At 44.2% G+C, this 27,723-nt stretch overlaps 1 protein-coding gene across 1 annotated transcript in view; it reads right to left on the reverse strand.

The window, feature by feature from the left end:
- LOC114897905 (40S ribosomal protein SA-like) overlaps window positions 1-27,364 on the reverse strand; it is a 41,886-nt gene extending 14,522 nt beyond the window's left edge. Inside the window, 2 exon segments of the mRNA XM_029226963.1 lie at window positions 21,234-21,370; window positions 27,197-27,364. Coding sequence (XP_029082796.1) covers window positions 21,234-21,370; window positions 27,197-27,364 — 305 coding nt within the window.
- Window positions 27,365-27,723: the final 359 nt, after the last annotated feature.

A 27,723-nucleotide genomic window follows, 5' to 3' on the forward strand; every position in this document is an offset into this window, starting at 1 on the left:
GGAGGCACTGAGTCTTAACCACTGGACCACCAGGGAAGTCCCTGGATTTATTTATAAAATTTATTTTATTTAATAAACATTTAGCCCTTTACTAGGCGTTAGACATTTCTAAGCTCCTTGAATATCAAGGATATCAAGGAATATCCTTTAAGTCTCAAAACAACCTTATGAGGTAGGTATTATTAAATGTCTTTTCATATGAGTAGATTGAGGCCCGGAGAGGTTAGGTAACTTCCCTAAGTTTACACAGCTAGTAAATGGTAGAGCCATGATTTCAACCAATGTAGCCTGAGGGGTGAGGAAGAAGACAGTCTAAAGGAGAATTCAAGTTTTCTGGTATGGTTTGGGAATATGGTGGTGCCTAAAAGATCTAAAAGAAGGAAAAAGTGTTGTGATGATTAATTTTTGTTTTTTGCGGTACGCAGGCCTCTCACCGTTGTGGCCTCTCCCGTTGCGGAGCACTGGCTCCGGATGCGCAGGCTCAGCGGCCATGGCTCACGGGCCCAGCCGCTCTGCGGCACGTGGGATCTTCCCGGACCGGGGCACGAACCCGTGTCCCCTGCATCGGCAGGTGGACTCTCAATCACTGCGCCACCAGGGAAGCCCTGATGATTAATTTTATATATCAACTCTACTGGGTCATAGGGTGCTCAGCTATTTGGTCAAACATTACTCCGAAAACCAAAATCTGTATTAGTTCTCCAGAGAAACAGAAGCAATAGGAGATATTTATATCTATTTACTATTTATCCATCTATCTATCCCCGTCCCACACACACTTTTTTTTTTTTTAATTGTAAGGGATAAGCTCACGTGATTATGGAGGCTGAGAAGGCCCGGATCTGCAGTTGTCAAGCTGGAGCCCCAGGAGAGCTAATGGTGTAGCTCCTGTGTGAAGGCCGGCAGTCTTAAAACCCAGGAAGAGCTGCTGTTTCAGTTTGAGTCTGAAGGCAGGAAAACACTGATGTCCCAGTTTGAAGGCAGTGAGGCAGGAGGAAGTGCAGCGATGGGCACGTGCTTGTGGAATTCACCGGTCTTGCCGTGTTCACCAGCACCCTGAAGCAGATGGCTCGATTCAACAGTGGAATGGCCTCTTGAAGACTCAATTTTCGTGCCAGCTAGGTGGCGATATGTTGCAGGACTGGGGCATGGTTCTCCAGAAAGCTACATAGGCTCCGAATCAGCACCCAATATATGATGCCCTTCCTTGCATTGCCCAGATTCACAGGTCCAGGCATCAAGGGGTGGGAATGGGAGTGTCACCCCTCACGATGACTCCTAGTGACCCACTAGCAAAATTTTTGCTTCCTGTTCCCATGACCTTATGCTCTGCTGGCATAGAGGTCTTCGTTCCAGAGGGAGGAATGCTTGCCCCAGAAGACACAACAATGATTCCATTAAACTGAGAGTTAAGACTTCCGCTCGGTCACTTTGAGCTCCTCATGCCTCTGAATCAGCAGGCAGAGAAGGGAGTTACTGTGCTGACTTATGTGACTGAGCCCGACTATCAAAGAGAAATTGGACTGCGACTCCACAATGGCGGTAAAGAGGAATATGTCGGGACTATGGGAGATTCCTTAGGGTGTTTTAAAATATTACCATGCCCTGTGATTAAGATCAATGGAAAAACGACAGCTACCCAATCCAGGCAGGACAATGAACGGCTCAGACCCTTCAGGAATGGAAGTTTGGGTCACCCTACCATGAAGCAAAAGGAAGATGGGATGAGTGAATGAGTAGTGGAAGAAGATATATATTATATATATTATAATTTGTATTATTATATACAATATCTATATATAAGATACATAATACATATATTAAATATTTTTGTTTTCTTCCCTGTCTTATTCCTTTATCATGAAGCATAACATGTATTGACTTTATATGATAATATTTAAGTATTGTTAATTTAACATCATAGTATTTAAGCTACAAGATATCAAGAAGAAGAGTAAATGTCACTCAAGGACTTTACTTCCTCTTTTGGGGGAGGAGCTAGTGCATTTTTCAGTTGTACATAGGACAGTTGTCTCGTGTGAGGTGGAATTATGACCTTCTTATTGTCTTTATTTGGAAATTACATATGGTTTAAGATGACGTGATAGGTGCCAGGTTGACAAGGGTGGCTTTGTGATGCTTACTTAATTTTACGTGTCAACTTGACAGGGCCATGGGGTGCCCAGATATTTGGCCAAACGTTATCCTGGTGTTTCTGTGAAGATGTTTTTGAAGGAGCTTAACATTTAAACTGATAGATGGAGTAAAGCGGATTGCCCTCCATACCGTGGGTGGGCCTCTTTCAATCAGTTGAAGGCCTGAATAGCACAAAAAAAGACTGACCCTCCCCTGAATAAGAGGGAGTTGAGGATGAGGTACAGAGATTCAGAGATGACCACGGTGAATCTGTGTGTCTATTTCTAGTCATAGTTATGAAGCCACCAGTCAAAAACACAAGCCTGAAACTCAGGAGCTTTTGCTGAAGATACAGACTTAGGAGTGGTCAGCACAGTTCTTAGAACAATGTCAGTGTACATAATTATCCACGCAAAGCAGGACACTTAGAAGATACAGTTCTTCACGAGAGTTGTTCTCAATGTGTGGGCCAGAGCCTTGCCTCACAAACGTCTGAGATGCTAGTTAGAGAAGCACATTCCTAGATTCCCTCCTGACTGAGTTAAAACCTCAGGTAGAGCCCAGGAATCCTCATTTTTAACAAGCATCCGGATGACTTTCCTGCACACCTAAGTCAGAGAACGCCTGCCCAGCGAGAACGCAAACTGCCTTCCAGGAGAGCTGCGTGACCAACAGGTAGACAGGTGGCTCCTGACTCACTAGATGGCGCCAAACCACATGAAATCTCCAGTTTTGCGCTCAATCGCTCAGCCGGAATGTAAAAAGGACTTGTAAAAGGCTCCTCCGGATTCTTTAAAAGAAATTCTGTAAGAGGATTTCTGCCAACCCTTTCCCACAGTGAAGGAATGACAAAGACTAAAATACCTACACTGACACTGTCAGTCATCCCGAGGAAGGTCGGCCCCGAAGAACCTAGAGTGATTGGTAGGGAGCAGGTAGAATCCTCTACTGACTGACTTCCTTGGACCACACTTGTTCCATCACACAGGTCTAGGAGGTATTGGTGAGAGTCTCCTCAGACCCAGTGAGAGGCACAGCTGTGGAGAGCCAGGGGTCTGCCCCCTCCCAACCGGGTGTCCATGTGTCCCCAGCACAGGCCAAGCTTTACGTTTCATGGTCAGACACAAGGGCCTGGGTTGCCCCGCAGAACCAGGGGCATCCTGTATCCTTTTCCTCAGAAGCAATAGCTCCATCTTGTGTCAGAGGAGGATTAGTGGAGGGGGGCTGGGAAGGGAAGAGTAGACCCGGGGGACCACGGGGTATGCAAAGAGGGAAGACAAGAGTACCACAAGCTGAGAAGAGGGAGCAAACAGGAAAGCTCAGTCAGGAACCCCTGCGAGAGAGAAGATACACCTGAACAGGGTGACCGAGGAGGGTTTCATGAGGGAGCAGGGTACGAGGGAAGGGACAGGATTACGGAAAACCAACGAGAGATGATGTTTCCAGCAATGCTAGCAACAGCGGGGAGAGAGCCATTACCATCCCTGGGCCAAGGGTCCAGTGCAAGGGCAGTGACTGGAATCTAGCGGGAGAAGCAGGACTTGGAGTGCCAGGGCTGGGGAAATGCCCCTACCTTGCCTTCCTCGCGTCTCCTCTGCCTGCTTCCTCCCATCTCTCTTCCTTGGGTCTCCGTGGGGGCCTCCCTTTGCCAAGCCCAGTGGGAAGCTAGAGGGCAGGGGAGCCTTTGATGCTGGTGTGAAGTTCAGCCAAGGCAGAGGGCAGAGAGGAGAAGGCAGAACAGGGATCGTGGAAGAACAAGACGAGGCTACCAGCATAAGAGACCGGGACCAGGAAAGACGCCCTTTGGTGTTCAGCCCTTCGCAATTTCAACATGATGTTGGGAGCAGGTGCTGAATTTTGGGAGCCACAGGTGCCTGTGCTTGGCCCTAAAACTTACTCCACAGTAGACACTTGGGGCAGGTTTCTTAATGCCTAACGTGGAACAGCGGGAAACGACCATGTGCATCTTCCATGTTTTGTGCATATTCAAAGAGATAACGTGTGCCTATCACACGAGCCTGGCTGGGGACAGCGTGGGGGAGATGGGGGGACCCAGGGCAAGGGTCTCTCCTCTTGCCATGTCCTCCCTGTATGCCTAGGAATCCAGAGGGTTGGCCAGAGACTTCTATTCCCATGGCTGTGCCTAGTGGCTTAGAACTGAATCAGACTAGCCCCCAGCTTGGCCATTAGGTCCCAGGGCAAGTGCAAGGGCTCTCCTGCTGCATTCTCTGGACCAAGGACAGCACAGGGACCGAGAGGCAGCAGGCCAGCTGCAGGCCTGGTCAGACTGGGCTGGGCCCATCCAGTGGCCCCCAACCCATCCTTTCAACACACAGTCCGGGGGCCTGAATTCTAATTTTCTGAGACCGGGAGCCTTGACGTCTCCACGATCATCTGTGTGGTTGTTCGTCAATCCTCCCCTCGCCCCAGTGCCCTCCCACTCCTCAGTCCTGCCCTTCTCATTCTCATTCTCAGGGCCCCGGGGAACATTCACAACTCCAGGCGTGCCGGGCAGTGCTCCTGGAGCCCAGGGCTGAGCGTGGGGATCTGCTCCAGCGATAAGGCGACGTGGTTGTGACCTCAGGGTCAAAGAAATGACCATTTACCATGACCGGAGTTTGGACTGGATTGGCTCCGAGGCTGGGTAGGGCTTTGAAGGGAGGACTGGGGTCCTTTGGTTCCCCGCACACCCAGATTGGGAGGAAGCTGTGTCCCCCGCAAGGCCCAGCACCAGCCTTGTTTTTACAGCCCCCCCACTTCCTGTCACGTGCACAGTCCGCTCCCTCTGACACACACCGCACGTCCCGCCACGTCCACCGCCAGCGGGAGAGGACCACACCGGACAGCAAGGGCTGCGGAGGCAGGGCCGGGCGGCCTGGGTCTCCCCTGCACAGTAAGCCTGAAATGTGACCCCCATATTGTCTCCAAATGTGGTCATTCAGTTGGTGCTTTTTTGTTAAAAAGCATCAAAGAATAATGTATAAATTGCCCTTTTTATGACCCCATTTTGGCATTTATGCATTTCTTAAAAATAGAAGCTTCAAGAAATGGAAGTAGATGGGGTCTTTCTCAGGTTATGAAGGCCTTGCCCCAGAGGGTCACAGAGGATCTGAAACGGAGCAGGTACTTCATAGTACCGGTGAGTTCTAGCGTGCGTCTCCTCCCTCCCCTCTGAGGGAGCCCTGGTCCACCTGTGAAGCAGAGGTGGGGAGGCCCGTGCCTGGTGGCGGAAGGGGGCAGGTGAGGGGGGCGGGGGTGGGAGGGCGGGGGTGGGGGCGGGTGAGGGGGTGGGGGCGGGTGAGGGGGTGGGGGGAGGGCGGGGGTGGGAGGGTGAGGGTGCTGCCCAGCCTTCCCTGCTTCCTCCCGGTGGGCGGCGGCTGGCTCTTCCCCAACACAGTGTCTTGGCGGAGGTCCACCCAAGAGGCTGTGCCTCGCAGCCCAGCGTCTCCACTGCCAAAACACACACACACACACGCGCACACACACACACACGCACACGCACACACACACACACACACACACTATGCCCAGGGGATGCTGCAGAGAATTCCCTGGACACCAGTTCTGCAGACTGGGAGCAGAGTGGGCATCAGAGCCTCAGGAGTCTCAGAAACACACACCCGGCTAGCAAAAATCACTAACTCCGGACCCTGACCTCCAGAGGGAGAAGACTTGGCAGGCAGAAGGGCCACTGAGGACTACAGATGTGTCAAGGAAGCACAGTGAGGTCAGGCTGCTTATTAACTTGCTAATGGGACAGGCACTGGGATCCCTGGAGGGGGGAGTGGCGATGATAACAGTACAATAGCCAGCATTTACTTCTGGCCAGGAACCAGGCTAAAAGGTTTTACAGACATTACCAGCCACCCCAGACTGTGGATATCGCTTTTCCCACTCCAGAGATAAGGAAACGGAGGGCTGACAGAGGTTAGGTAACTTGCTGGCTCACGCAGGAGTAAGTGATGGAGGATTACAGACTAGATGTTTCATGTCCCCATTCCTGGAAGGGAAGGAGAGAGGGAGGGAGGGAAAGGAGAGTCTAGCAGCAGACCCCAAAGTAGGCCAAAGTGGCTAAGAGGTAGCATTACTGAGAGCCTAAGTCTGAGCTCCCTCCCCAATTTTAAAATCCAATCTCTCTTGAAATTTAAACCACACACTATTTCTTCTTAGCTGCAAGCCTTCTCTCTCTCCCTTCTTCCTTCCTACTGCCTTCCTTCCTTCCCTCCTTTTTTGTTCATCTGCCATGTGATGCCATGTACTGTGCTCTGCTCTAGGCCTCTTGGATAATGAAAATGTGCAAGTGCTTTGAGAATCCTGGAGGGAGAGTTCTATCTAGAGGAGGAGCCGGGAAGCCTTTCCCAGAGGAGGAGGAATTTTAGTTCAGTCTAGAAGGATTGTTTGGCTTCGGTGTGGAAATCCTTCTGATAGAGAAGTAGAGGTAGGGACTTTAGGCGGAGGGAAGAGCATGTTAGAAAGCCGAACCCAAGAAACTCTCTCCACTAGACTCTACCTGCAGTATCTATAAACTAAAGGAAAATCCACTCTTCTCCAGGTCCCCCAAATTGACAAAGGTTTCTGGCTTTCCAGGAAATGATCTTCTTTACCATCTGTGAGAATGGGACCCTAGAAATCAGGAACCCAACTTATACTTCCAGTAGGGCTTTGTGGGCATCAGTTTGATGAGTAAAGTCAGCCCTTGCTCCTTAAAAGAGGCTGCTCATACCTAATTCAATGAGAATCATTCTCAAGTGTGACACTCCAGCTAAGGTCTTGGTCGCACAATCCATTTGCCCAATTATATCCTGGTAAGAACTTGTGCAAGTAACTGCATCGCCACGGAAAGTAAGGAAAGTCAGAATTCAGAACTTCTGATTTGGGGTCCAGGGATAATCAGATATCATTAAAAAAATTAATTAGTTCATTTATTTATTTTTTGGTTGCATTGGATCTTTGTTGCTGCATGCAGGCTTTCTCTAGTTGCGGCGAGCGGGGTCAACTCTTCATTGTGGTGCGTGGGCTTCTCACTGTGGTGGCTTCTCTTGTTGCAGAGCAGGGGCTCTAGGTGCGGGGGCTTCAGTAGTCGTGGCACGCAGACTCAGTAGTTGTGGCTCATGGGCTCTAGAGCACAGGATCAGTAGTTGTGGTGCACGGGCTTAGTTGATCGGCGGCATGTGGGATCTTCCTGAACCAGGGCTTGAACCGTGTCCCCTGCATTGGCAGGTTGATTCTTAAGCACTGCGCCACCAGGGAAGTCCCCAGATACCATTTTTAAATGTTTTACTTCGGTTTACAAAAGTAGAGTTTACTAAATTGATTTGGTTTATGGAAAGTTTAGGAAGAAAGTAAAATGACGTTCTTAAATACATGAAAATGATATCAACAGTATTCAAAATGAATAGTCACAAAAATGTTTTTCATTAGTTCATTCAGTCTTATGTCATTAATTCTTGTTCTGCAGGATCTTGGGTTAGTAGTCTGTTTTCATGAAGCTGAAGCTGTCTGTTTCTGAACTAAAAGCAGTCCTGGAAATCTTGCTGTTTTCTGAAAGTTGTCTAAGCAGAGCCAGCACAGAATCCTGGACCTGAGAGATTACTCTTTGAAGCATCAATAGTTCGTAGGATGTGGTACTGTCCATCTCCACAAGGTGGGCTCTAAGACTGTCCTTTGCTGAAGACACGAATGCTGGCCTGTAGCTTATAGAAGAGACTTCAAGCAAGCAACTTGCTTGAAGACAGTGAGACAAAAGCTATCTGTAAATGATGATGGGAGACTGAATATACCAATGGACTAGGGCCAGACTATATATAAAAGTAGAACTCTGACCCACAACCTGCAGCAACCAGCCCAAGAAGCCAACCTGTCCAAGAAGCCAAATGATAATTCCTGTAGCAATCAGCCCCAAATGGCCAACACTTGATTAAAAACTGACAGCTTCCTGAATTTTTGCCCTAGCTTCCAACTTAGAGCCAACCAGCAAAGCTAAATGTGCCCCCCCTAACCAATCACACAGGATGTGCCATTTCTAATTTGCCACCTCCAGTTTCTCCAGGTCAACAGCCTCCAATCAGGGCATACTTGAAGCCTTCCCTTTTTTCCCACTACAGAGCTTTCCCACTCCTCTACCCGCCTTTGAGTTTCTGCCAAGATGCAAGCAATGGTGGCTGACTCCCTTGTTATAGTAAGCTCAGAAAAAATAGGCTTTGCTTATTTTCATTTGGGTGGTTTTTTAAAAAAATTTCCACAACACAGAAATAATAATGGCTATGGTTATTTTATAATTGACCATTTTCAAATGTGAAAGGTATGATGAAGTTTCGTAACATGAAAAATACACTGGTTGAATAAATTTGGTTGTTTCAATGGCACATAAAATAAGATAGAAAAATCTTAAGGTTAACATATAATAGTCTAAAGGCATATTTTTTTCTTAGAATATTAAGTAAAAAGATTCAATAGATAACTAATAAGAACCTGCTGTATATAAAAAAAATATTCAGTAGGTGTAGAGTAGGGCCTAGATATTTGAATTTTTATAAAACTCCAAGAATAAGTCTGATGTGCATGCGGCTTGACATCCACCGGCCTAGAAGATGCTTTATGCAAATAAAAGAAGATTGTGGCCAATTAAACATTTTAATAATATGCAAAATTATTATGGCTAACAAGATACTGTTGTTTTCTAATATCAGGCAAAGCACCTCCAGGACTCTGACAAGTGTAGGAAAATGCTGCAAAACTACTTCATCAGAGTTTTGATCAGTTATCCTAGAGGGAAAAAACATTATAACAGCAAGGGTATTGACCATTACCCAGGGACTTCCCACAAAGCATACAATTCCTGGAATATTTATATTAATAACATTTTATCTCTCCAAATTTAACCTAGGGTAGAATGAGTATCTTTTCTGATGTGACAACTCTTCCCATGTAACTCTTATAGTAAAAGCACATCAAATAAATCAAATTCTTTCTAATACCTCTCTTTTTATAAGGTAAAAGAACAAATTTTGTGATTTTCCAGGGAACTGGAAAGATAGTTTTAGATGTAAGAGAGATCCTAAAGTTTTATTCTTTCCTATATCTAGGATCTAATTTTGAGTAGGCAAACTTTTTTAAAAAAATGTTGTAAGAGGAAATTTGGACACTTGACTAAGGTAGGGTCATGGGTGAAGAGAAACAGAACTTGGTTACCTACTCAATCAAAATGACAATCACACATTGAAGGACAAACACAGAAGATAACATGGGATGGAAAAGAACCTTAGTTCTTTTGTAAGAGAGGACTCTTTGTTTTGTTTTTTCTTAAATAATAAAGGCCTTAATACAGTCAATATAAAGTTTTGAAAATTATGCTGTTAAGACCCAGAGTTTCTACTACACAGGAAGGTTATGAAGAAGGCAGAGAATAACCTTTCACGTTATAGTCAAATGCATTCGTTGGTAAACCAAGTAAGCCCATTGGCATTGAATGGACTTTGCTATAATTTTAACATATTTCATTACTTTTTATTCAGATGCAGGTATGTTAAACCAAGGAAAAGAAACATAACTTTCCAAGCTTTTTTCTTCATTATGCTCTTTCACATTCTGGAGCAAACTGACACTCTAAGATAGCAGTTCTCTCTCAGGGGTCCATGAGGTTGAAATTATTTTAATAATAATGCTAAGATGTTATTTATGTTAACATGAAATGCATTTATCATTGCTATCTTTAAATGAGCCAATTAATAAATATTTGTAAAATTTCTGAATATCAATTTCTAATATGGGAAATATTGACAGTTCTATAACCCACATATATAAAAGCTCTTTGAGATTTGTGGTAGGCAGCCTCTAGACGATCACTGAGTCTACATCCTGGTATTCATACCTTCTGTAATTGCTTCTCCTTAAGCGTAGGCTGGACTTACTGACTTGCTTCCAATGAATAAAATATGACAGAGTGATGAGATGTTACTTCTGATACCAAGGTTGCAAGAAGACCATGACTTCCTTCTTGGGTGCTTTCTCCTGCTCTCTGGCTCACCCTGAGGAAAGTCAGCTGCCACACTGTGATCTGCTCTCTAGAGAAGCCCATGTAGCAAGACACTGAGGAAGGCTTTTGCCCAACAGCCAGTGCGAAACTGAAGACCTCTGCCCACCAGCCCATGAGGAACTGAGTCCTGACAACCACATGAGTGAACTTGGAAGCAGATTCTTGCCCAGTCGAGATTTCACACGAAACTGCAGCCCTGGCCAACAGCTGGACTGCAAACTCATGACAAACCTTGAGCCTTCAGAAAATAGGAAATCTTTCCATAGTCTTACAATGAGCGATAAAGGCCTTTCTGAATTAGAGACAGACAGACAGACACGCAGAGCGCTTATAGCTTTAAAGCTGCAACTTCAGCCACAGAAAAATACAGAAACAAAAAAAAATTTCAGTTATAAATATACCAAAGAGCTGTTCTTCTCCCACTGTGCACTAAATGATTAATTGATTTTAGATAAAAGGACAAACAGATAAACAAACAAACAAAAAACCCTACTGAACTGAATTATCTGTCATCTCTCCCAAGAGAGAATAGATGTCTGTCCTCCTAGAGAAATCACCCGAATTGTGAGATTATAAAACCAAATTCCTAATCATTCCTACCAACAATGGGGACTAACTCATTGGCCATAAGAAAACAAAAACAAAAATCCAGTAGGGAAGAATAAAAATAAATCAGAGAAGGGGAGAGTTAGCAAAGTTAAATTCTGTTGTCACCTGGAACTCACCTGTGGGTGTCAAGAAGAGATATATCTGGGTTAACCTCCCCATGGAGCGCACTCCTGACAATGCAATTTACCTGTTTCTGTCAGGTAAATCCATTGGGTAGCTAGGCTAACCTCTGAAACTGTTTAAAAAAATAAAAATTTTTAACAAAAGTAAAATCATGATAATAAACTCATGCCAAAGGCTTTATTTAACCCATTTATTAATATGGGAAACAGCAGGGCATTATAACTAGTTCAAAGGAGAAATCAAAGAGGAGATGCTTATATAGGCCATCAGGAATATAGAAATAAATTTGCTTAATTATGTGAAACCACTTAGCATCCACAGGGCAGTAATCAAGTGCATCTTCACCAGACACAATTTGCTTTTCCATGGATGAGAATAAAATGTATTATTAATTTCTACAACATACAGAGTTGTGTCACAGCACAAAGACAATGAATAGCAGAGAGATAACCTAGAGGGTGGTCTAGATAGGACACTAGGTCCTCTTCTTTGCCCCTTTCCAAAGCTTTCACAATCTCCCTGATAGAGAGCTTTGTGAGCACTGGCTCCACATATGTTGCTTTTTTCATATCTAATTAAATGGGAATCTTTCTCAAATATGGTGCTCCGTCTTTCTCTAAATAGAGTGGATGGCTTTGGTTGTCAAGTCAGTGTTTTAAATTATATTCTGGCAAAAAGAAGACATTTTAATTAAACCCATGCAATAACTATATTGTTCAAGGAAAGTTAGGAGACTATAAGAGTTTCTGAATTGAAGGATGAGGGGAGAGGAGTGTCAGGGAGAATTGGGTACCATTTGCTTAACTTCAGGTAGCAAAGCAGAGTCTACTACAGTGAAGGTTAGAGATAGCTTAAGAAGAAAGAGAAAGGGTTTCCTGATGTATCCAATGAAGAATAAAAACCTACAAACACAGACACACAAAAGCAACATGAACAATACTCCAAACAAGTAGCTCCAATTAAACTTAGCTCATCAAGTTCACTCAATCTAATGTAAGTAATTAATTCTTAATATACTATAATTCACAATTAATAATATAATTAATTCTTCTGCTGCTGAGTTTTCTGTCAGCAGTTTGTTTTCAGAAAGCCATTTGCTTCCAGACTAAAATGAGTCCTGGAAATCCCACCCGGTCCACTGGTGTGGTCTGAAGTTGTCCAAGCAGTGTCAGCTCAGAAGCTTGTCCCTGAGAATCTATTCTTTGGAGTATCAATAGTTCAAAGTCCCTGATGCAATCCTTCCCATGAAGCTCTGAGACTCTTTCTTAGTTGACCAGAGAAACTCTAGTTTATAGCTGATGAGAGAGCCATCAGGCAAGCATAAAAGTAAAGCAAAAATTATTTGTAAATGACAAAGACAGAAAGGCTGAGGTTAATTTATCACATTAACTGATCATATCAGTATATAGAAAAATAAAATCCTCTACTGGGGGACATTTCATATGAGTTTGAGCAGTGATTTCCCCTGAAAGTAAAAACATATTAAGGACAGTGAGTATACTGAAAAGTTTCCAGGAGTTTCACATAAAGCATACAATTAAAAAAATTATATTAATAATAGTTTACCTATTCTAACTTAATTCATGGAAGATTTTTTCATGATTTGGTGATTCTTTTTTTTTTTTTTGTGGTACGCGGGCCTCTCACCACTGCGGCCTCTCCTGTTGTGGAGCACAGGCTCCGGACGCACAGGCTCAGTGGCCATGGCTCATGGGCCCAGCCGCTCCGCGGCATGTGGAATCTTCCCGGACCGGGGCACGAACCCGTGTCCCCTGCATCGGCAGGCGGACTCTCAACCACTGCGCCACCAGGGAAGCCCCATGATTTGGTAATTCTTATGCAGCTTTTACAATAATGTTGAGCTTGTTAAGAAATATGGGCATGTCAACAAACCTAATTATTTCTAACATTGCTCCTTTTATGAGGCAAAATAACAAATTGTTGCCATTTTCCATGGGCCTTTTAGGTTACCTCAATGATAGGTTTAGGTGCAAATAATATTCCGGAAACTTTACTTTATTCTTTCTAAACTTAGGGCTCAATCTTAGGAGGACAAAATTTAAAAGCTTGTCAGAGGAGTTTTAATCCTATCTTAATCACTTGATTAAAATGGAATCATGGGTGATTGAGAAACAATATTGAGAAACCAACTTAATCTAATTAGAATAAAATATTTTAAAATAAACAGAAGAAAATAATACAATTCTGTAGAAACTCAGCCCTTTCACAAGTAAAGAAACTTAAAAAAAATAATCAAAAACATCATAAAGTCAACATCGTCACAGAAAATTATTCTGCAAAGACATGGAATCTTTGATTTCTAGGTAGATGACAGAGATGGTAAATAATCTTTCACGTTGTAAACGAGGGCATTAATAAACCAGGGAAGAAAGCCCATCACAATTTTAAGAGTTCATAAATTTATTTTCAGACTGAGATGCTTTAAACCAAGGCAAGGGGCTTCCCTGGTGGTGCAGTGGTTAAGAATCCACCTGCCAATGCAGGGGGCACGGGTTCGAGCCCTGATCTGGGAAGATCCCACATGCAGCGGAGCAGCTAAGGCTGTGCACCACAACTACTGAGCCTGCACTCTAGAGCCTGAGAGCCACAGCTACTGAGCCCACGTGCCACAACTACTGGAGTCCATGCGTCTAGAGGCCATGCTCCACAACAAGAGAAGCCACTGCAATGAGAAGCCCACGCACTGCAGTGAAGAGTAGCCTCTGCTCACCGCAACTAGAGAAAGCCCGCGCGCATCAACGAAGACCCAATGCAGCCAAAAATTAATAAATCAAATAAATAAATTAAAAAAGCCCCAAAACCATGGCAAATAAAATGTACTTTTCTCGAGTTTTGTCTTTCATTCTTATTCTGACTGTAACAAACTCTTATTTTAGGATGAAACTATTCTTTCTCCCTTGAAAATAAAAAAATGCATAAAGTTGTTTTTCTTCATCACTATTGTTCTTATATAGTTGTAACCACTTATATGACCATTACTTTTAATCAAAGTAATTAATTTCTGTTTTATAAAGAAAACTGCACAATAGATGATTGGCCTTAGTCGTATACAAGCATTTTAGCAGGCCAGAAAAAGATCTCAAATACACAAAGCACAACTTTCTACTGTCACCCAATCCTTGTACACCTTCTTAAAGTGGCAAAAATGACCATGTTTATTAAATGACCCCCAACATAACCACTCTATAGCATATGAAAATGAAAACAAAAGTAAATAAATATCAATACTTGTGTCCAGTATTTTCCTTTTATTGGATCAATTAATATTAGTTCAAGGGATTTCCCTGGTGGTGCAGTGGTTAAGAATCCGCCTGCCAATGCAGGAAACACGGGTTGGGTCCCTGGTCTGGGAAGATCCCACATGCCGCGGAGCAACTAAGCCCGTGCACCATAACTACTGAGCCTGCGTTCTAGAGCCCGTGAGCCACAACTATTGAGCCTGCCTGCCACAACTACTGAAGCCCGCGTGCTTAGAGCCTGTGCTCCGCAACAAGAGAAGCCACTGAAATGAGAAGCCCACGCACCGAAACAGAGTAGCCCCCGCTCGCCTCAACTAGAGAAAGGCCCATGTGCAGCAATGAAGAACCAATGTAGCCCAAAATAAATATAAAAAAAATAAATTTATGTAAAAAGATATTAGTTCAAGGTTTTAAGTTTCCTAAAATACTGAAAATTATGTGTAAGCTGATGCAGACAACACATAATTTTTGTTGATATAAAAAACTGAGGAAAAAAGTTAAGTTTCTGTTGTCAATTAAGGAGCACTCTGGGGGCAAAGAAAAGATGGGCTTAGGCATAAGCAACCCAGGAGGGAGACTTCTCTTGCAAAGCAGTTTCCCTGGCTCCCCCAGGAAAGTACACTGGAGCATCTTGGTGATGACTGATGAAATCCTCAAAATATTGTCAAGTGGTAAATTGATGACTCTCACAGAAATTTAAAATGAACATGTACCAAGGATGTTATGTAATTCTTTAATTAATGAGGGAACCAGTAAGATGTTAAAATCAGTTTGAATCAAGATTTGGCTTACAGCAGTTTGTAGTCTCTGTGAGACAAAATGTATTTGCATAGTTAGGAAAAGGAATCATTTGCCCTGTTGTGGAAGAAGACATCTGCATTACCATCCATTTTCCACAACTTAACCTCTAATTCTAGAGTTCTGAAACAGCCTCGCCCACCAAAGGCAATTAGAGGTGCACAGTCCGTGTAGAGTTAGACCGTCCCTGACAATCACACTAGGCAAGGCCAGCATTTCACAGAAGGTACTCTACTAATCGATTTTCTTCACTTTTGAGACTTTCATGCTTTTTTTTCCCTAGGAGCTATTTGAAGGAGTTAAAAGTATCTGTGTGTGTGTGTGTGTGTGTGTGTGTAGTGCGGGCAGGGTGGAGCGGTGGAGGGGAAGTATTAACATATTGGAACTGAGATCACATTCGGACAGTCTTCTATGCCATGCCAAAAAATTTACTCTGTGTACAATGATAAAGTTCTGAAGCACAGAAGTGACATGATCACTTTATATATTAAAAAAAAATCACCCTGGTCTCAGTGGAGGATAGTTTATCAGGCTGGCCCTTGAGCCTATGCTTTTTATTTTTTATTTTATTTTTTGACTGCATTGGGTCTTCATCGCTGTGCACGGGCTTTCTCTAGCTGCAGCGAGCGGGGGCTACTCTTCGTTGTGGTGCGCAGGCTTCTCATTGCTGTGGCTTCTCTTGTTGCGGAGCCCAAGCTATAGGCGCACGGGCTTCAGTAGTTGTGGCACGCAGGCTCAGTAGTTGTTGCTCGAGGGCTCTAGAGCGCAGACTCAGTAGTTGTGGTGTACAGGCTTGTTGCTTTGCAGCATGTGGGATCTTCCTGGACCAGGGATCGAACCTGTGTCCCCTGCATTGGCAGGCAGATTCTTAACCACTATGCCACCAGGGAAGTCCCTGGAGTATAGTTTAGAGAAGAAAGAGATGGAGGTGTGAGTCCAGTTAGTAGGTTGGTGTGATGGTCCTGGGGATTAATAAGAATAGGATGAGATGAGGCATTTCCCAGGTAAAACGAAGGTAAAATCCACAAGTATTTCGCAAGGTAAATTCAGAAGCCCACAGATAGGATATGTCCAAGACTACTTAAGGTTTCTTGTAGGTTACTTGTAGCCATTGTTGAGTCTGGGAATACAGGAGTGACAGTAGGTCCCAGAAGAATAAGTTCAGCCTTAGCCACCATGCTGCCTGACTGAAGACCCAGAATCCTTCAATGACAACATCTAATAGAGAGAGGAAAGGGTGGTTGGGATTTAAGGAGAATGATCAGGGCTGGGACGAGGTATCAAAGCCAGAGTGGCTGGGTGGCTGGTGAGGGAGACAGAAGCAGCTGGAAAGTGAATCCTGGCAAAGAGGAAAAGGGGCCGTGAAGCAAGCTGAGAAGCAGTGGTCGTAAATGATCAGTTCCTTCCTCTGACCCTTTATTCTACCACGTGTGACATTTACTAGCACTTCCTGCGTTTTGGAGGCTATTTGGGGATATGTCTTCCTTAACCAACTGTATTTGCCCCGTGTAGCTCCAGGACATCACCGAGAACCTTGAACACAGCTGCCATTCAAGACATGTTGAGTAAATTAATGGAAAGAACAAGTAAACAAAGAGGAAACTGGAGAGGAGTGTTGAGCCACAGAGGAGAAACTGGGAAAATGGTCTGCTAGAAAGGTCTTAAGAGAAACGTCAGGATCACATAGAAAACTGTGTGGGTGGGGCCTGGAAGGTGCCAATAAAGATGGGGTGAACAACTTACGCCACTCTGGTGGCCACGTGCCCAAATGCAGCCCCTTGCGGTCAGCCAGAGCGGTGCTGCCTGCAGTTGGGCCACAAGCCAACGCGTTGCCTTCTGACCACACGTGCAGCGAGCATCCTTGTAGGGAGGCTCCCCTGGAAGGGAACTGGTCTCCTTTTGGATCTCTCGACATCGCTAGTTGATTGATTGCCCAAAGAAAGCACAGACTCATTATCACCAAGGAAAATATCCAACTCACCAAGACACTTAAGTTCCCACTTCTGATTTCACCCCTCTGAACAGGATGACCACTAGATTCTCTGTCAGCGGGCACATTCACTCACCTGCCATTTCCCCTGCCTGCTCTCCTGTTACTGTTTGATGCCTTTCTCACTCTATAGTTATTGGCTGGCACTATAGAACTAGTATGTAAAAGTAAAAGTTTTATATTTGTCAGTTGCCAGCTTTTTACAATGTCGCTTTTTTTTGCAAAAGTTGACTTTTGGTACTTCATCCTTGATTTCTGCCACATTAAAGTCATAGGAGCCAGGGGTGGGCCTCAGGCGTTAAGGGTGATGTGCTCTGCCCTGGATGAGAAAGAACCAACATTCCATCTTATCCCTCTAGCAAAAGTGCAGTAATGTATTAACTTTTTTTTTTTTTTTGCGGTACGCGGGCCTCTCACTGTTGTGGCCTCTCCCATTGTGAAGCACAGGCTCCGGACGCGCAGGCTCAGCGGCCATGGCTCATGGGCCCAGCCGCTCCGCGCGCATGTGGGATCCTCCCGGACTGGGGCATGAACCCGTGTCCCCTGCATCGGCAGGCGGACTCTCAACCACTGCGCCACCAGGGAAGCCGCTGTATTAACTTTTTAAACATTCTTCAGTTAGCACTCATTGTCCTACTATGGTGGAGAACATAATAAATATTAAAGCAACATTTTCCAAATACCTCAAATCTCATCCCAAATATATCAATAAGATCAAATACTTTAAATTCCTTCCATCTCTTTTGATTACAAGGATCCCTTTAAACTGCCAAACAATTTAGTGGAGCCTCACAAGAATGTCTGAACTTTAATGAACATCCTGATGCTTGAGAGAACATTATGACCAAAAGCTCTTATGAATTCAGTAACTCTGAATTTGCAATTAATTAATCACACTGTTATAGATTGTCACACTATTGGTCCAAAAAAAACAACCCCCTGGTTTAGTTTCCTGTCACATTGACTCTGGATGGAGTGACCTGCTCGGCCAAGGGGACATCAATAAACTTGACACAGCAATAGCTTGGTAAGTGCTTGCTCTCTGGGGTTTGCCTTCTTGGAACCTAGCTGCCATCATGTGAGGAAGCTGGTCTAGCCTCACAAGGGGAGAGAGAGGCCCACCTGTCCCAGCTGAGCTATCAGTCCAGTCACCAGCTGATTGCTAGCTGAATGCAGCCACATGAATGATCCCAGGTAGAACCAGCAGGACAACCCAGGCAACCAACAGAATCATGAGAAATGACAAGATCATTGTTGTTTTAAGCCAGTAAGTTTTGGAGTAGTTTGTTATGCAGCCATAGATAATCTAAATACAATGGTATTTACATAATTTGAAATACACTAGTATGTAAATGAATGAGGTGGTTCATTCATTCATTTAATAAATATTTACCAGAGCCTAGTAAGTACACATTTTCCAGGCTACTCTCAGGGCTGGCTCAGCATAAGGATCCATGGATACTTGATAATAACCCTGTGGCCCCAGGAAGTCTGAAATCACAGGCAGGGAAGGAAGTCCCAAATTAGGATAATATTCTATATAGAGTATTTTCAAAGTTAGGAAAAAAAACAAGAACAGCCTCCCCATCCCCACCCCAGGTCTGTAATGCGAGCTGACCCTTTAATTGTGGTGGTTTGATCACTGGTCTGAAAATAAAGACTTAGTTGTGGTTTTGTATCTGCCTGAGCTAATCATTTTTCTTTGCTCTACCCACGATTATTTGCTGTACTATGAGTTCTGTCAAACAGTTTGTCTTTAACAGTGACTAATCTTGTGTTAATGTAGCCCTTTACAGTTTACAAAGTGTTCTTCATTCTACAAAGCACTTTCACATTCATTATCTCATTAAACCTGGGAACAACCCAGGGAAGTTTTTTGTTCCAGGCCCCTTGGAGCAAATGTGCATGTAGAGGGTCAGTGCAAATCTGTCACCACGGTTGGACAGATGGTTTTGAGTGTAGACCTTATGAGTGGTTGGGCATTTTCATAAACTTGTATTAAAGATGAGCTCTCATAAATGATATCATAATACAATTTGAAAGGTGATGCTCCTTTATCGATAGCGTTAATGCTTTTTCAATTAGAATTTTAGATTAATTTCTGTTTTGTTCTCTGGGACTTTTAATTAAGACAGAAAAACTTTAACATCTCACATCCTTCACAATATACATTAAAAGTTTGGATTTTTCTCTCTTTGAGGCCCCTGTTCCCCCAGGGATATTTTAGCAAGAAGAATGTGATTCAAAGATTTCCAGATGTTACTTTTCAGATGCGTCTCAGCATGCATCTATAAACCATCTGGTGGCAGCAGCTGGACTGGCTCCAACTGTAAATGTACATTCAGGTAAATGGGTATTAATAGAAGAAATTGAGCTGATGAGCGGTTTGTCAATTAAGTTTGTGATATTGTTTAATCAGTTGTTGAAATGAGCGCTCAGTAACCAAGACAGGCTTTCAAAATTCTATAGTCGGTTCTCCTTTTTGCTCAAGATGGGTATTCCTTACGTGGATATTCCAAATCCGTGGCTAGGTCAGAAACTAATTGTGTTTAGTCTTAGAGTTAACTCTGCTCTATTTAAGTGTTCTGAAGGATCCATAGTATTGCTTTTACAAATATGAAAATACCTTTGCATCCCCATGCCCTTTCCAACCAGTGAAAGAAAGGACTGTCTCTGAAATGTGCTGGGGACAAACAGTTAGTGGGTATCTGGGGTGCTGGTAAATGTATATCTTGATCATCTGGCTTCTGAGTCAGGAAACTGCTTAAAGCATAAGTGAGTGGCAACATTCCCTAGTTCCTGGAATGAAAGATTATATTCCCTAGCCATCTGACTCTGGGACCTTCAACAGGGTAGGATCATCTTATGAATTCAGCTCCATTTTGGGGGAAGTTTTGATGATATGCCAGGGGCTGGGCTGAACTTTTCCTAGCTATAAACTAAGTTTTAACTCTGCAAATTAACAACAGTAACAATAAATAGTAAAAAGTATGAAAATTAATTTAAAACATTTCAGGGAGAATATTCCATCTACATTTAAAAAATTACTTCCAAGCGCCTCAAAAGTAATTGATTTCCTAATTTAAAGATGGTAATAATAGCAAACATTTATTAAGCATTACTGTGAGCTAGGTATTTTGCTACTTGATTTATATAGATAATCTCATTTAATTATCACGTTGAACTGATGGAGTTCTCTCATTAATCTTAACTGTATAGAAGAGGAAATCAAGGTGCCGGGTATTAGGAAATTTGCCCAAAGTCATAGATCTTGTAAATGATAGTTGAACTGGGATTGAACTGAACTAGATTGTTCTAAAACCCCACATCCTTAAATATTTAATTATAATGCTACTCAGTTATTGCTATTCATTCATTTATTTGTTCATTCATCCAAGAGAAGCTTTTTGAATACTGGGGAGTCACAGTTTAATAATGTTTAATCTCTCCTCTTAAGAAGTTTACAGTCAGTGATGAGACCACAAAAAAAAGACAGAATGATATATACGACAGCAGATATATACAAAGTATGCTATGGGAACACCAAGAAAGGGGGTTTAAATCGGAATAAGAAAGTCTTCTGAGAGCAAAAGTCACGTATGGAGGAGTATGTGATGGTTATAGAGAGAAGAGGGGAAGGGCATAGCAAGAATATTCAGAGGCATGAGACAGCTAGCCATTCCGGAGCCCACCTGGACCCCCTAACCTTACTTCCTGGGTCTGAGAATTTTATTCATCTTTAAATCTTGAAGCAAAATGGAAGGACTTAAACATGAAGGCAGAGATGGAGACAGGCTCAAACTGTATGTTAGAAGAAATTATTTGGAAAGCATCATGGAGAGTGGATTTGAGAGGGGTCAGACCAGAGGCAGGAGAGTCTCTAGATGATCCAGGTCACAAGTGATGAAGGCCTGAATTAAAGCAGTGGCAGTGGGAGGTGATAAAGCGGTGGGATCAGCCAGTCTTGAAGACTAGTTGTATTTGGAGAGAAAGGGCAAGGATTGGGTGGTGAGGGAGAGGTATGCCTAGGAAGAGCCAGTAATTCCTGGTTGGAGCAGCTGTGTGAATGGTGGATGCCCTTCTACAATGCCGGCCTCACAGGGGGAGAAGGAGGAGGCTGGGTGGAAAGGTGATGAGTTCAATTCTGGTCATGGTGGTTTTCAATTTGGGTTGGGGCAGTGGATAAGCTAGTATTTCATAAAGTGTTTAGAGCAGTACCTGCTATAGAGTATATAAGGATTTGTTGAATAAAAATTGAGTTCTCTGGTAGACAGTTAGATACCATATATGGTTCTGGAGCTCAAAGAAGAAGTCTGGGCTGGAGACGCAGATCTGGCACTCATCAGAATGAAAATGGTAGTGGTCACCATGGGCCTTCCCGAGGGTGTCCAAGGGTGTGTACAGCATGAGCAGAGGAGACTGAGGGGGAACGGACAGAGAGGCATGAGAGGAAACAGGAATAAGTGGTGTTCAGAGGTAAGGCAAGAGGAGACTGCAAGAAAAAGAAAGTAATTAATATTATCAATGACTCACAAAGTCAAGATAAGCTATAGACCAAACATTGTCCATTGGATTTAACTGTATGGACATCAGTGATCATAATGAGAACATTTTGGTGAAGGGAGGTTGGGCAGCAGTAAGGAATGAGTAAAAGGAGACAAACGGATGCAGCTAAGATAACTTCCTCCCAGAGTTAAATGTGGAATGATAGAGAAAAAGGGCAAGATTTGGAGGTAGATATAAGATTGAGGAAGGTTGGTTGGTTTGTGTTTTTAAGATAGAAGAGTCTTTGAGCCTCTTCTTGGCCGAGCAGGGTGAGAGGGAGAGGAGGGACTGATGGAACATGAAGGAAGAAAGAGATGGTCCCAGAGTTCAGAGGAGAGATGAGCTATGGATGGCAGAGGAGGACCACAGGAAAGGGAGATGGATGCAGACGAGCAAGTGGTAGGGCTGGAGGAGAAACATGTCCACCCAATTCAAAGTCTCTTGCTCACTTCTTATCTCTGTGAAAATATAGATAGTTCGGCACTGTACTATTACCACTCCTTCCTTGCAGGCAGTGTCTTCACTTGCTTGTGTTATACAGGGATGGGTCGGTTTACCTCTTCCCTCTCAGGATGAGTCTTTTCTATCTTCTCCTCAGGTGCTTCTTTTTACCTCCCAGCCCTTGGGTGTCCACTGAGGAGTCATCCTTGTTGCTGTTTTGCTACATCTCAACATTCTCTCTGCACAGTGATATCCATGCTTCTAGAGTCACCTGCCACCTGCCAGCTGGTGTCTCTACCCGAATCTCCCCTCCTCAGATCACTTCTCTTCACCAAGCCATTTTATGCACTTATGCACCGCTGCAAGATTGATACATTTCAGGAGTTCTGATCTGGCCCTTTCCTTGATCAGAAACCATTGATGACCAAATCCCAACCAACCCTTCCAACCCTACTTCCTATCACTTGGAGATTCTGCCTGACTCACTCATCAGTACAGGGTTCTTTGTTCCTGACACCCCTATGACTCTCAGCATCCTTGATTTAGGGTATTTTATCATAATAAAGTATTAAAGTCATGAGAGGCAATCAATCTAGCAGGAGAGACTGGATTGCCTCCTTTGAGCTATCCGGAGATAGCATAGATCTAGGAGATGTGGGGCTTGGCTGCAGAGGTAAAGAATGAGGCAATAATGTGGAGCCAAGACCACGGGGATAAAGAGTAGAACAGCAAGGGGGAAGACCCAAGGGGAAAGAGCTCCCCTGCACCCTTGCAAAGTACAGTAAGCCTTACTTCTGACTCAAGGGGGACCGCAAAGCAATGCTTGTTCTGACGTCTGGATCCCTGAGGGTATCCACGGTTGACAACAATTGGCTCCTTTTGTATGTATTTTCCACCACTGTGGGTATTATCAGTAGGGCTAGCCCACCCTCTATTTAAAGTAAATGGCTCACTGTTCCTTGTACACACCACGCCAGACTTTCCTGCTTCTATGTCCTCACTCATGCTGTTCCCTTTGCCAGACACCCTTCACACACTTCTCCACATCTGCCAATCCAATCTTCAAGAGCTGACTCAGATGCCATCTAATGAATAAATATTCCTATCATCTCCCTAGGGTTGCAATTTCTCCCTTCCCTGAACTTCTCTTTTGGTAAAAGTCACCTAGAGGTCCTTTTTTTTTTTTCAGAACCAACGGTTGTTCCTGAAGAACCAGGAATGTTCTTTTTTCCTCAGCACTAGAGGAGCAAATGGAACTGGGGAATGGAAAGATTATAGCCAACTCTCCTCCTCCCCGCCCCTCCTCCCCTTCACCCCCATACCTCGCTAATCACAAAGGAGAGCACTCTACCTTAAAAACATGGAGGTCTGGCTGATCACCATCTTAGCCCTGGAATCAAATTTAGCATCATGATTGGGATTGACATATATACGCTAATATGTATAAAATAGATAACTAATGAGAAACTGCTGTATAGCACAGGGAACTCTACATAGTGCTCTGTGTGACCTAAATGGGAAGGAAATCCAAAAACGAGGGGATATATGTATATACATGGCTGATTCACTTCACTGTACAGTAGAAACTAACACAACATTATAAAACAACTATACCGTAATTAAAAAAAAATTAGCATCAAAGGAGACAGAAAGTGTGTGTATGTGGCAGGCAAGCTGGGAGTGGGGGTGGGTGGGAAGTAGTCTGTTCTAGATTTTTAAAAACTTAAGAGACATAACAACCAAGTGCATCTTTGATTGGATACCTATTCCAAAAAAAGTTACAAGATCTATTTTGGAAATAATTTGGGAAAATTTGACATTAGGTCGGTATTAGATGATACTAGGAAATTGTTAATTTGGTTAGTGTATAATGTTAATTTAGTTATAAAAGAATGACTTCTCTTGGAAATGCATGTTGAAATACTTTGGGATGAAGAGTCACTATCTCTGCAGTAGTTCAGCAAATATATATATATATATATATACATACATACATACATACATACATATACACACATATATAACATAATATATAATATGGCAAAATGCTAACTAGGTGGTAGATTGTTCATTATATTGTTCTTTTCACTCTTCTGTAGACGTAAAATTTTTCATAATAGAAAAAATTAAGTAAAAGAGTAGAGGTAAAAAGTGACACCAGACTTCTTGGCCAGGTAGAGAGAAGAAGCCAGGACTAGGATGGACCGGACCGCACCGTCATGCTGAGAGAGAAGTGGCCTCAGGTCTGGGTGCAGAGCTCCTCACTGGAGGTAATGATATTTCTTTCACCTCAATGGTGAGAAGGGAAAATGAAAGGGGATACCTTTATTCTATTTTTTTTTTTTTTTTTTTGTGGTACGTAGGCCTCTCACTGTTGTGGCCTCTCCCATTGCGGAGCACAGGCTCCAGATGCACAGGCTCAGTGGCCATGGCTCACGGGCCCAGCCGCTTCGCGGCATGTGGGATCTTCCCGGACCGGGGCACGAACCCGTGTCCCCTGCATCGGCAGGTGGACTCTCAACCAATGCGCCGCCAGGGAAGCCCCACCTTTATTCTTTCATTAAAGAAATTCATCTAACATTTGGTAAAAAACCTACTCTGTTCCAAGTACATTCACAGATGCCAATTTATGTAATTCTCACAATAATTTTGTGAGCCAATTTTTGTCCTTATTACTTTCATTTTTATAGGTGAGGAAAACAAACCCCAAATTCAGTGATTTTATTTAGATCCCAGAACCAATACATGGCAGAGCGAGAATGTGACCCCAGTTCTGCAGATTCCAAGTCTTATGTCATTCTAAGATCCTTTCATTGTCTTTTCCTGGGGAATAAAGGCCAAAGCCCTCGGGACAGAACCATTAAGCCCGTGGAGCTTGTCTTGGGTGGATTTGGGGGGAAACAGAGAGGCCCCTATTTGGGTTAGCCCTAGTATCCTCTGGGTATGATACTTTGCAAACATAGACCATTGGGCCTATCTGAAGGACCACAGTATTTCCTGGTTTCATCCCAACAGCCCCTGAAATTGCAAGTTTGCTAACTGCGGTGTAGAGAAATGTTTGCTGATCCCTTGTCTAGCCATCAGGCCAGCATGTATCACATAGGGACTTCTGTGGTTGCACCAAGGGAGTCCTATTGGTGCTCTCCAAAAGCAGCAAGGAAATCCAGCTGCCTTTGGGAGTCAGGTTCTAATGAAGGAGAGATTTCTGAGTCAAAGCAGACAGTAGATGCTCAACCACATCAAGGAAGAAACAGACACAGGCAGAGGTCGAATTGCAGTACTGGGGAATGCTGACTGATTAGGGCAACCGCAGGGCGGGACATTCCGAGCTCCTCCTGGGCTGGAGCAAAGCGGAAGAGTGAGGATGGAAGGTGAGCTGAAGCAGGCAGGGAGGCACAAATTGTCAGGATCTGTGAACATCTGGGGATGCTTAATTGGGAGGAAATGTAGACCTCCCACACAGTAGCACATTTATGAGCTCTGATTATACACTAAGGTACAGAAAAAAATAACAGAAACTAGTGCGCTGGTAAATAATACCCCTCCTTGATGCATAAAACCTGCAGCTTTCTTGAATCTTTCCCTTTCACCACGTTTAAAAGGCAAATGATGCCAAGTGTATCAGCGTGACAGGAAGGGGGCTGAGCTCCTGTTTAACACTGACCGCTCCTGGGAGGCTGTGCCAAGTAGGAGCCTCCTGAGCCACTAAGGGAACTGATGGCCCCAAGATTCCTCTGGGAGACCTGAAAATATGTCACTCAGGGCTTTAAGTCTCAGAACCAGGGCAGGAGTTGGGAGGCAGGGTGGGGCTGGAGGGTAAGGGATGAGGGCCTCACTCACTCACTTATTCACTCACTCATTCATTCATTCATTCGGTATAATGTTAAAAATGTGTGCTCTGGCGTCAGCACATCTGGATTTAAATCCCAGCCCCACAGCTTGAGAACTCTGTGAACTCCAGCCGTAACTTAGCCTCTTTAAGGCTTTGGTTTCCTCATCTTACAAAGGGGTCCTGTTATGAGGAATAAAATGCATGGTAATACGATAATGCCCCCACTGGGCAGGCACACGGTGGGTGATCCATCGATGTATGCTATAATCGTTATTGAGTCTTTCGATAAATACGTAATGAGCGCTGGGCTAGTTTCTGAGGGAACAAAGATGGTGATTTTGGGGGCATAATTTTACCCCCGCTTGTGGAATGAGACATTGGCCAAATTTTTCTTCCAGGCTTCGATTCTCCTTCCCTTCTATTTCTATTTTTCCCACTTTCCCACGTTTGGAAAACTTAATGGATGTGTTAGGGGAGCCACTGACTGAAACCACGCTCCCTGGCCAGCCCCGATATTAACCACTTGCATGAATTCTCTTACAACAGGAGTTCCTGGTAAGGAACGTGGAACTAAAAAGCTACCACCAACCAGAAGAATTCAGGAAAGGTCAAAGGAGAGAGGAGACACCTGTCCATGTGTCCTACCAACCTCCCAGAATCCTCCTCGCTAGAATCCATCTTGGCTGAGCGATGTGCGCGCGCCACCAGGAAGGACCCTGAGTCAGAATGATTTGCCAGAGACAACCCGGAAACTAACCCCATCACCATAAAACCCGAGACGGCGAGCCACGTGGCAGAGCAGTCCTCCTGGGTTCCCTTTCCCTCCTCCCCTCCGCCCGGGCGCCCCTTCCCAGTAAAGTCTCCTGCTTTGTCAGCACGTGTGTCTCCTCGGACAATTCATTTCCGAGTGTTAGACGAGAGCCCGCTCTCGGGTCCTGGAAGGGGTCCCCCTTCCTGCAACAGATGGAACAAGGGAGAAAGTGGGCTCTGTGGTCAGAGAGGTGATGAGAAAATGAGAACATTCTAGAATCCTCTCTGTGCCTGGCACACAGTAGGGACTTGGTAGTTGAATAATGTGCCTCCAAATTCTCAGAAGGAGAATGGAAAATTTAATCCGATTTTCCTGGTGTTTTTAATTAAAATGGAGTCACTCATTTGGAATTCAGGGGTCGCAAACTGGACCAATGGATCAGGTCTGGTGCAGTGATAAGTTTTGTTTGGCAAGTTTTAAAATTGGAAAATTTCACATGAAAACCTGGATTTCTGGCTTCTCCTGGAAAATGTGAAGATCTGCAACCCTGAGCCTGCATTCCCGTGTGGAAAGGGAGTGGGTGGAGGCTGCCACCATTCCAGGGGACCCTCCTGCCCTCTCCCCTGTGGCACCACCACCCCTATCGTATTACAGCCTCCCTCAGCTGGGGCACTACCTGTTTATACACTTTCCGAGTGAGCCACGACTTCATTTGCTCATCTTGGCCACGCTTGAGGTGATCACAGTGAGGAGAGCAGAGCTCAGAGGACTCCAGGTGCAGCCCTTTCTCAACCCGGCGCTCTCCCCCTGTGCTCCTTCCGGTGCTCGGGCTTCCGACTTCCATGACTGACCTTTCTCTTTCCATGCAGATATGCTGGCCCCTTCTCAACACTGCCGACACCGCCCTTTCCTTATGATTACTCCCCCTCCAGACAACAAGAAAACGACTGAATGACAATTACTGTGACATCTGATACAAGGGCAATTTCCCTCTGGCTAGCCAACCCCGGGATGGAACATAACTGCACATTCTTTGCATACCTTTAGCGTGACTGAGGGTGATCCTGTAGTGAAGGATTTGCTGAGAGATCAGGACATTCAAAAGACACAGACCTACTAGAGAATGGACTTGAGGATATGGGGAGGGGGAAGGGTAAACTGGGACGAAGTGAGAGAGTGGCATGGACATATATACACTACCAA

Source organism: Monodon monoceros, unplaced genomic scaffold (assembly GCF_005190385.1).
Source record: "Monodon monoceros isolate NGI ecotype Baffin Bay Population unplaced genomic scaffold, NGI_Narwhal_1 Super_Scaffold_18, whole genome shotgun sequence".
NCBI classification, from domain to species: domain Eukaryota; kingdom Metazoa; phylum Chordata; class Mammalia; order Artiodactyla; family Monodontidae; genus Monodon; species Monodon monoceros.